Source organism: Daphnia magna, linkage group LG8, assembly GCF_020631705.1.
Source record: "Daphnia magna isolate NIES linkage group LG8, ASM2063170v1.1, whole genome shotgun sequence".
Taxonomy (NCBI): domain Eukaryota; kingdom Metazoa; phylum Arthropoda; class Branchiopoda; order Diplostraca; family Daphniidae; genus Daphnia; species Daphnia magna.
This window is the reverse complement of record NC_059189.1, coordinates 9,455,347-9,464,896: the sequence shown is the minus strand read 5'-3', so window position 1 is coordinate 9,464,896 and position 9,550 is coordinate 9,455,347. Positions and strand designations below refer to the sequence as shown.

At 37.3% G+C, this 9,550-nt stretch overlaps 3 protein-coding genes and 1 long non-coding RNA gene across 5 annotated transcripts; 2 read left to right on the top strand and 2 right to left on the bottom strand.

The window, feature by feature from the left end:
• Positions 1-1,398: 1,398 nt before the first annotated feature.
• LOC116929428 (cullin-5) lies at positions 1,399-5,434 on the top strand. Its single transcript, XM_032936659.2, has 16 exons — positions 1,399-1,565; positions 1,746-1,955; positions 2,055-2,243; positions 2,347-2,488; positions 2,550-2,764; positions 2,836-2,929; positions 3,002-3,132; positions 3,204-3,371; positions 3,477-3,626; positions 3,715-3,839; positions 3,905-4,035; positions 4,101-4,273; positions 4,447-4,608; positions 4,681-4,799; positions 4,863-4,986; positions 5,063-5,434. Exons 1-16 carry the CDS (start codon positions 1,545-1,547, stop codon positions 5,255-5,257), a joined length of 2,349 nt encoding a protein of 782 aa, XP_032792550.1. The 5' UTR covers positions 1,399-1,544; the 3' UTR covers positions 5,258-5,434.
• On the bottom strand, positions 5,414-6,584 carry LOC116929492 (sorting nexin-12). The gene is made up of 5 exons (XM_032936773.2): positions 6,423-6,584; positions 6,173-6,334; positions 5,983-6,078; positions 5,790-5,914; positions 5,414-5,735 (listed from the first exon to the last, which is right to left on the bottom strand). The coding sequence occupies exons 2-5, from the start codon at positions 6,329-6,331 to the stop codon at positions 5,630-5,632; spliced, it is 486 nt and encodes a 161-aa protein (XP_032792664.1). The 5' UTR covers positions 6,332-6,334; positions 6,423-6,584; the 3' UTR covers positions 5,414-5,629.
• A 167-nt stretch (positions 6,585-6,751) lies between these two features.
• LOC116929435 (dystrophin) lies at positions 6,752-9,476 on the top strand. Of its 2 annotated transcripts, XM_032936674.2 has the most exons (8): positions 6,752-6,875; positions 6,960-7,297; positions 7,360-7,609; positions 7,703-7,814; positions 7,882-8,048; positions 8,122-8,326; positions 8,391-8,470; positions 8,533-9,476. In XM_032936674.2, the coding sequence occupies exons 2-8, from the start codon at positions 6,966-6,968 to the stop codon at positions 9,232-9,234; spliced, it is 1,848 nt and encodes a 615-aa protein (XP_032792565.2). In that variant the 5' UTR covers positions 6,752-6,875; positions 6,960-6,965; the 3' UTR covers positions 9,235-9,476. The 2 variants fall into 2 exon arrangements, with proteins under 2 accessions (XP_032792565.2, XP_032792564.2); XM_032936673.2 differs by having other exon boundaries at positions 6,782-7,297.
• On the bottom strand, positions 7,191-7,767 carry LOC116929515. Its single transcript, XR_004397924.2, has 2 exons — positions 7,629-7,767; positions 7,191-7,560 (listed from the first exon to the last, which is right to left on the bottom strand). It is a non-coding gene; the product is annotated as an uncharacterized LOC116929515 (long non-coding RNA).
• Positions 9,477-9,550: the final 74 nt, after the last annotated feature.

Genomic DNA, 9,550 nt, shown 5'->3' with positions numbered 1-9,550 from the left:
TTGCAAATTCAAAAATAATTCATTAGACAAAGCTAATGCTATTTTCCACTTTTTGAAATAGAGACGAAAAGGGATCTTTTCAAAAGAAAATCTTCTTATAGTACAATATAAGAAATGCAAAATTAAATGGATGAAATTTGATCAGTCATTTCCGTAACTGTAGGACATATGTATGAATAAATTACATTATGTAACATACCATAATGAATACGAATGCTTCAATACTACTATAAAAACCCCAAAACAATCCAACAGCGTAATTTTTCAGGGTCTTTAATTAATGCAAGCCTTACATCTATAAAATGACAAATATTAAACATAAACTTTTGAGACATGACTCGACAGCACACTGGTTTAATTTCGACTTGCGAGCAAACTGGCTTGAGCAGATGACATTTCGCTTTGACAACTCAAAATTTAGGTTGTTACCAAATAGAAATTTTTCAATATTTCCCCTCGACTTATTATCCACATTTGAGGTTTCTAACACGTAGATCTCAATGGAAGTCTAATAACGTACCGTCGCGAACAATATATCTTTGGATGTACTATCCAGAGATTTATTGTTCGCGAGTGGACAGACCAGGGCAAGATAGAAAACGAAAACTAGACCTCACTCCGCATAACTGAACAGGTTAGCCTGTACAAAGCAAATCAGCCGGGTGTACATACAGTATGGTTGGCCAAAAACTTAATTATATAAATCTGGCCACATTTTGGTAGGTAACCATTTTTACCATTAGCTGAACTTTTCTTTCTGGTATGTGAAGAAAACTACCGAGAAGCCTTATTCAAAAATACCTGGAGGCCATGGAGGACGAAATCATCTGATTGTTTTAGGTTTCTCTGTTAATATTTGACTAAAACCTGCTGGTTCGTTGTACAAGCAGTAATAATTGTTAAATTTCTGAACGATAAATATGATTTTTGCATCTCCTTGTACGGCGGTTATCAACTAGCTATCAGCTAGCTATACCGTGAGAGTTCGTAATTCCAATTTTATAAAAGATTTAAGAGCTTAAAAGTGGAATGCACACAGTACTTCATTAAATTTAAATATTCCGCGATTGATATAAAAATACGTGAAAAATTCGTTTGGTTTGGGGTTTTCAAATAAATCTGGCAAATTAGTAAAACAGGGTGGCAATAGAACAGCATTACTGTTTCCCGCCAATGGGTTTGTGTTGCTTTAATCAATAAATTACAGGATATGCATCATCAGCATATGCCATTCGTTGATACATAGTACAAACGTACTTTTTTTCCGCAGGATAAAAACAAACAAAATTCAGCAGCCTGCTGTGGTGTTCATTTGGCGGATGACCAAGTTTGCAATCAATAATATTAAATTAATTTCATTTTCCCGTATGAAAACTTGAAAAGAAAAATTCTCCGCATATCCGCAATGGGCTGAAGACAGGGCTTCAGTGTTGGTAGTCGTAGACTGTATTTAGCTGTTTTCGGCTTAATGTATTGTACCTATAGTCTACAATAGCTCGATGGTGTGTATAATAAAAATCTAAAACGACCATCGAAAAACAGAAATGGCAGCTTCAATGTGGAAGGTATGCTAAGAGTTTAAATACTGCAGTATATGAGAATTTATATAAGCTGGGTTCTTCAGTCATGGTGATGTTATTTGTAGTGACATCAGAAATTATATTCCATTGATATTGTATCAATAAACTCTCATTGAATATGTCATACATGAGAAAAATTATTTTCTTATGTTTTGAAATTTGCAGGATAAAGGGCAACTGGTTTTTGAAGAACAATGGCCTCTGATGAGACCAACTATTTTAAAACTTTTACGCCAAGAGCCTGTTAGCCGGGCAGAATGGCATGAATTATTTTGGTCTGTACATATGGTGTGTTTGTGGGATGAAAAGTCACATGCCAAAATGTACAAGGCATTGCAGGATGATATCCTTGAATTTATCAAGCAAGCCCAAACTGTGAGTTTCACCCTTATTTTTGGCCTTAATGGAAATCATGTCACATGGATTGTTATAGTTTAGATGTTAATTGTTTTCTTATTTTTTTATGGACTGCAGAGAGTACTCACTCATGAAGAAGACCAGTCATTATTGAGGGCCTACATCAGTGAGTGGCGCAAATTTTTTACACAGTGCTCATATTTGCCCATGCCTTTCTTCCAACTTGAAACTGCACTTCAGGGCAAGACACATAATGCAGTCCACAAAAAGCCCCAACAAAATACTGATGACAGTCTAGTCAGAAAGGTTAGCACCCAAAAAAATAAATAAATAAAACTTAAAAAAGCAAAAACAAAACAACAAAAACAATTGGTTACCAACTGCAGTTTTACATTGATAATGTTTTTAGCTAATGTTGGATTCTTGGAATTTGAGTATCTTCTCCAATATTAAAAATCGTTTACAAGACTCTGCTATGAAGTTGGTCCATGCTGAAAGAAATGGAGAAGCATTTGACTCACAGTTAGTTATTGGAGTGAGAGAGTCCTATGGTAATTACCATATTGTACACATATGTTATTCAATTTTCTAATGATTGATTGTATTTTATAGTTAACCTGTGTTCAAATTCTGAGGATAAATTGACCATCTATATGGAAAACTTTGAAAAAGCCTACATTGATTCCACCGAAGCTTTCTACAAGCTCAAAGCTCCCCAGTATTTGGAAATTAATGGAGTTCAGAATTACATGCGGTATGCAGAATGTAAACTACGGGAAGAGGAACAGCGGGCCAATAAATATCTAGAAACCTGTTCAATAGCGACGGTAAAGATGCTATTGAACCTGCCATTGCTAAGTTTGGACATTTGTTTCAATCTTTATTATTTTTTCTACAGCTCAACGGATGTTGTGTGAATGTTTTGGTGACAGCCTTCAAGGAAACCATTCTAGCAGAGTGTTCGTCCATGATCAAACAAGACGAAACGCAAAGTAAGAGTAAACTTTGGGAAAATAGGATGTTCAACTCGTTTTGGGGGTCTAACCTTTTAACATTTATGACAGAATTACGAATGATGTTTCGACTGATGGATCGAGTTTCAGATGGAATTGCACCTATGCTTAAATATCTAGAAGATCATATAATCCACGCAGGGTTGGCCGACATGATGGTCGCAGCCGAATTGATTACCCAAGTATGATTGGTTAACTTATCTATCTTGTATCTGAGATTCCTCTCTCTAGTTCTTTGTTTATTTTTTTTTAGGATTCCGAAAAATACGTGGAGCGACTCTTGACACTTTTTAACCAGTTTAGTCAGTTGGTAAAGGAAGCTTTCGACGATGACCCGCGCTTTCTCACAGCTCGTGATAAGGCTTATAAACATGTTGTGAATGACACTTCAGTCTTTCGATTAGATTTACCCACTAGACTGGTAAGTTCTAACCTAATCGTTTGTCTTCCGAAGAAAGGATATGTGATTTTTATATTTCCGAAAACCTTCTTATGAACTTTAATATTTAAAAACAATGTATTTTAGCCAGGACCGGGCATCAGCGGGGGAGTAAAAACTCAACCCGAGTCTCGTTGCCCAGAACTTTTAGCTAATTTCTGCGACATGCTCCTGCGTAAAACACCACTGAGCAAAAAACTCACATCTGATGAAATTGAAAGCAAACTTAAGGATGTGGTAGGTTAATGGCTCCTTGAATGAAAAGGGAAAAAAAAAGATGTTCGAGGGACTATTTTAACTAACCATACCTCAAACGTTATTTTAGTTACTGGTGTTGAAATACGTCCAAAACAAAGACGTATTCATGCGATTTCATAAGGCACATTTGACTAGACGGTTGATCTTGGATACTTCGGCTGATAGCGAAAAAGAAGAAAACATGGTTGAATGGTACGTTGGTTTGAAATACTGAAGGAACTGAACTTCTTCATTAATCGTCCTTTTAATAAAAAAAGGCTACGAGAAGTAGGAATGCCTGCTGACTATGTCCACAAACTTGCCCGTATGTTCCAGGATATCAAGATTAGTGAAGACCTGAACCAGCAATTTAAAGAAGAATACAGGAAGACGAAGGGGAGCATTGCTGGTAATTTCCCGTCCACGTGAGGGGAAAAAAGATTGAATTTACTTAACGGATTTTTGTCAACGCAGATTCTATTAACATAAAAATTTTGAATGCTGGAGCTTGGGCTCGGGGATCTGATCGAGTAACGGTCTCATTACCATTAGAGTTGGAAGACTACATACCAGAAGTGGAAGATTTCTACAGGAAGAAGCATAGCGGGCGAAAATTACAATGGCACCATCATATGTCTAACGGAACGGTGAGATGGTTTGTCTTTGCAACACAAAATTTTACAAAACATTAAATTCATACGCTTTTAGCATGTTGAAAGATTGTCCTAAAATGCCACTGATATTCTTTTTCATAATTAAGTTTTGTCGACTTTAAAACAGACTACAGCATTTTAGTTTTCCATGCATATATTTACCATAGATTCAATTCGCCAACTCGGTTGGCAGGTTTGATTTGGATGTTACGACTTTCCAAATGGCCGTCCTATTCGCATGGAATGAACGACCACAAGAAAAAATATCTCTTGAAAATTTGCGCTTGGCTACCGAGTTGCCGGATGCTGAGCTTCGTCGAACATTATGGGTATGATGACAATTATTTTCTTGTTTTTTATCAATGATTAAGCAGTGACTAACATCATTTCTCCCGTTTCAGTCTTTGGTGGCATTCCCGAAACTTAAACGTCAGTTACTGATTTGTCATCCCGAAGTACAATCTCCGAGAGATTTTACCGAAAACACTATTTTTGCTGTCAATCAGGATTTCAGTCTAGTGTTCGTCATGTTTTGTTTTTTCTGCTTTGTTAATGTCAGACTTAATTCATTTTTAAATTGCAGGAAAAACGGAAAGGTCCAAAAGCGAGGTAAAATTAACTTGATCGGACGTCTCCAATTGTCAACGGAGAAAAGTAAAGAGGAAGAAAATGAAGGGATCGTTCAATTACGCATTTTGCGTACACAGGTATACCAGCTATTTATTAAAAAAAAAAAAAATATGGACATCGTCACTTACTAGCTATGTTGATTTACATTTTCAGGAAGCAATAGTAAAAATTCTAAAAATGCGGAAAAAAATTAGCAATGCCCAGTTGCAGACTGAGCTTGTTGAGATTTTGAAGAATCTTTTCATCCCCTCAAAGAAAATGATAAAAGAGCAAGTTGAGTGGCTAATAGAGCATCGTTACATGAAACGTGATGAAAAGGATATCAATACCTTCATTTATCTAGCTTAAAAATTAGGGAAAAAACATCTTATGAAAAGTTGATCTGATTTAAGTTTCTCGTGTACATCTTTCATCCTATCTGCATTTCCCTTCAAGCCTAACAGTTGACGTATTATTCGGTCAAGCGAAAATTCTGTCGTGTAAATATTTTTCGTAACAAACAAAAACAAAAAAAAATCCAATTTATTTGATGCAGTGTAATGACGGTGACGGAACAGTTCAGATCTTAACAAATTCATAGCACTTGAAAGTATTTAAAGACGCTACGATTGTATTCACGATAAATTCATTATAACCAACAGAAGGGAGAGGATGTTAAAGAGAAACAGGTAATGAGGAATGGGTGACATGATCTTTTGATCGCATGTAACGAACTCCTGATTAGTTAGGTCGGATCTTGCCTGGAACGTAGTTCTTATCAATCACTGGTTCTTGAAGAAACATGTGGAGGCAGCGTTCATTCTGTGCTAGTGGATGTCCTGCGATCCTGTAAATTATTGAGTTAGTTTAGGATATTGTTTGAAGGTTAAATCAAACAAACTTGTTCACAAATCCCTCTAGAGATTTACGCCTGTCCTCAATGAAATCTTCATCATAAATTCCATCATCATTTCGGAATGGAAGCTGACGTTTAATTGCTTTTCCAGGTAGGGGTGGAACCACAATCTGGAGACAGTTCGAAATATTATTCACATATAAAATTTTTTTCTTTACTTTGCATGCAAGGTTGATACTTTGCTGTCCCTCTCCAGTTCACTCCTCAACCATTCAAAGTCTGAGTACCTTCGTCTCACACTTGATTCTTTGATCTTAAAAACTGGTAAATTTGTCTGTAGAAGTAGCAATTAAGCAAATGATTATACACAAATTATACAGCAGTAATTTAAAAAATTTGATGACATTGAGTTAAACACAGAGACATACCCTCATTCGAACTTCATAATCCGTATATCGTTTTTTTGCGACACCGTGAGTAATAGGATTTATCACGTCAATTTCCAAGAAATTGGCAGGGGCGGCATATGCATCGTCCAAAGTTTGCTTTTTGGTGTGCAGTCTTCTGGTAGCTTCTGTATTATCCATAATCTAATAAGGTAAACAACGTCCTAATTACTTTTGTTTCACAAGGCTTAAAATGAATCCCAGGTGTATAGTCATCAAGGGTATAACCTACAATATTTCAAACGGTAAGACGAGTTCCTCCGTTCAGCAGAGAAAAAACACCTCCCACACTCCGGCTACGCTGAGATGCCAGGAACTTGTGTACCATTTAACGTCAAACAACTCTTACGACACACAGCTGAAGCCGTAGTGGCTCGTAGCTCGTGGGGTCGGGTTAGGCAATTCGATGAACTTAGATATTTTGCAGAATGGATCGATAATTTAAGAAATTTATATTTATTTACGGTCTTAGTTTTTGAAATTATCATTCTTTGGGACTTCTGAATTCCGATGCCTTTTTTCCTTATTTGCATATTATTTTTCTACACCGAGTCAAACCAGATAATCGGTACTTGGCAACTTCGCCCCTAATCAGACATTTGAAACTTGAAAAGCTTGATGGCAGGTTACGCCGTCGTGAAGTTATGGTAAATTAAGGGAGGCTTTCATTATACACCTGTCATTGGTATTGGCTCAATCGTGGACCATTGTCAAATAATTTATTTGATGTTTTAGTCTAATCCTTTTTACTTCAATTTACATCATTTAGTCCGAAATGCATAAAAGAATGTATAGCGAGCATCGTGAACTACTAACAGCTCTAAATCAGTTTGCTAATATACGTTACGTGGCGTATCGTACAGCCGCAAAACTTAAATTTATTCAATCGCAAACCAAGTTGGACTGCATCAAGCTCACTCAAATCTATCGAGTCATAGATGAGTTTGGCTTGAGATCATCTGAAAAAGATCTTATACTCACAATGAGTGAAATTAGACAGTTGGTTTTCAACATTTATTTACAAGCACAGAAATCACAGCTGGTTCACCTGGACTACAAACTTTCATCCAGTATTGTTTTGGACTTAATTGGTGAAACTTTTGACAGGTGGGTAACATTTTAAAAAGGGAAGAATGATAACTTAGGTAAATTCTTAATTTAATTTTCAGATCCTGTAGAAGAAAAGGATGCACTCTCCTAGAATTCTTGGTTTTTTTCACAATACTGTGTGGAGAAAGTACATTAGGGGAAAAATATAGGAGACTTTTGCAACTTATTTCAGACCACAACAGCTGTATTCAAAGGCGTAGTCTAGCTCTGATGCTTAAATCCATTGCAAGTTTAGCTCACTTGGTCAATGAAGCACCTGCCTTTGGACATTGGACTGTATTAGCTGCTGTTCAGCAATGTTTTGAACAGGTGAGTAAAAGTTGCCTACTTGTGAGTTCCATTTGTTGTGTTGAATATTGTAAAAGACAAGTGAATCTTATGTTGATATTATGGTATTCCCAGTGTGAAAGTCCTATTGGTCTGCCAGAGGATGTTGTCTTTGGTTGGATGGTCCGTGAACCTCAGTCTATTGTATGGTGGTCTACACTCTATAGAATCAATGCTTCAAATAAAGGTAATTTTATAAATGATAAAAAGTCTTTGTAAGTAAAATGTATTTAAATCTTGTAAAAATAATTTAGTAATTCATCTAGTCCGTTGCTCTGTTTGCAATATCCAGTCCATCCAAGGCTTAAGGTACCAATGTTTGCAATGTTTGTCCTATAACCAATGCCAGCAGTGTTTCTGGCTGGGTTTGATAAGTAAGAACCACAAAGTGACACATCAAATGCAAGAATACTGCGCGAAGGTAAACCATCTGTTATGGCTCTTGTAACAACTTTTGAAGGTTGAAGTGCAACATCTTCAAATGCCTTTGACAGACTACATCAAAAGAAGCTACTCAAGCTCTCTGGAAAAAGATGAGTAACTGGCTTACGCTGAAAAAGAATCGGTCGTCCTCGGCGCGTTATCTTCCCTTAGAGAAAGGCCATCAGTTTAGATCTTCTGAAATTTCACTTTTCAGCGAGCCAAGCAGTATTGACAGTCAAGCCACCGTTGCAGAAAGTACGGTCACCTATCAGTTGGGTGAGTTGACACAGCTATATTTTGAATGAAGTAGATACGAAGGATTTTGCGTTCTGCTTTTTAGGAAATCAGCCAAGAGAAATAGCCAGTGTAGTTGGTCACCTAATGGAAGAAAAAGGAAAACTAGAATGTGTAGTACAGCAGGTAACTCTCTTGAAATTCGCACTGTTTGCAAAATAGTGCTAAAATAGTCTTTCTTGCTGAAGAGCGATTACGCAAACAGCTTGGGTCCAGTCGTGAAAGAACATTGTGATCAACTGGAATTACAACTACGCCGACTTCGTCAGTTGGTTGCCCAGAAAGACGCTACCAAAGAAAACGTTCCGCCCCAAGTAACTCGCGTTCTTACTCGTCTTGAAAGCACCCCATTGTTACCCAGTCAGCAACGGAAAAATGAACTTGAACAACTCAGCTTTAGCCCAATTGACGAACCAAAAAGCGTTATTCAGCGTTCCTCTCGCGAAAGACAAAGCTTGCGTACTTCTACGGTTAAGGCAAATATTGTCACCAATGGAACTTTGAATTATTGCACCCCGCGCTTACAGAGAAAGATGAAAGACAACAGTAGCAGCGTTGGAAACTATAACGAAACCGTAGTAAGCGTTCCACGCTTTACCACCGAATTCACTCTCCGCGATTTGAGCCGAAATCTTCAGCAACCTGCGGCTCCTAGTAGTCTAGCGCAATCTCCAACAGCAACTATAGATTCAGCGCTAAATGCCGAATTAGAGGAAATATTAGCCCAACTTGATCAGCTTTTCCCTTCACAGCCGTTGAACGGTTTACCTTGTACCACCGCCATGCCCGGTGGAACAGTACATCCCGCATCTGAAAATGCAACGCTGGTTAAAGCCACTAACCAAGTAGCTGGAGTTTTAGCAGAGTTTATTGATGGCTTTAACGAATGAATTGCTTTCTACTGTACACGTACTTGCATCGTCGCTAAAATTCCTGTTTTATGACCTCATTTTGGTTAAAAGTTACATTTATGTCTTAAAGTGTCCTTGTGTATCCTGCCAAATCAGTTTCAACCATGACAATCGTGAGCCTGAGACAATTCTAAATTTCTTATCTTGAACGGAACAATCAATTGCTGTGCTACGTTATATTTGAGATTTTGAACGCTCAATACAATTTCTCGTTAATATTACAGATATTTTCCCGCTAGGGTTTCTTGCGAAACTGCATCCTCACTAGTCACGAGTCGATTTCGGGATACTCGTA

Coding starts and splice junctions, on each gene's coding strand:
- LOC116929428 (XM_032936659.2), top strand. CDS start 1,545: ATGGCAGCTTCAATGTGGAAG. Junction 2,489..2,549: donor TGGAGTGAGAGAGTCCTATG/GTAATTACCATA, acceptor TGTATTTTATAG/TTAACCTGTGTTCAAATTCT. Junction 3,133..3,203: donor CAGCCGAATTGATTACCCAA/GTATGATTGGTT, acceptor ATTTTTTTTTAG/GATTCCGAAAAATACGTGGA.
- LOC116929492 (XM_032936773.2), bottom strand. CDS start 6,331: ATGGATAATACAGAAGCTACCAGAAGACTGCACACCAAAAAGCAAACT. Junction 5,915..5,982: donor AACTGGAGAGGGACAGCAAA/GTATCAACCTTG, acceptor AACTGTCTCCAG/ATTGTGGTTCCACCCCTACC. Junction 5,736..5,789: donor CTAGAGGGATTTGTGAACAA/GTTTGTTTGATT, acceptor AATAATTTACAG/GATCGCAGGACATCCACTAG.
- LOC116929435 (XM_032936674.2), top strand. CDS start 6,966: ATGCATAAAAGAATGTATAGCGAGCATCGTGAACTACTAACAGCTCTA. Junction 7,610..7,702: donor TTCAGCAATGTTTTGAACAG/GTGAGTAAAAGT, acceptor TGGTATTCCCAG/TGTGAAAGTCCTATTGGTCT. Junction 8,049..8,121: donor TGCAAGAATACTGCGCGAAG/GTAAACCATCTG, acceptor TGCCTTTGACAG/ACTACATCAAAAGAAGCTAC.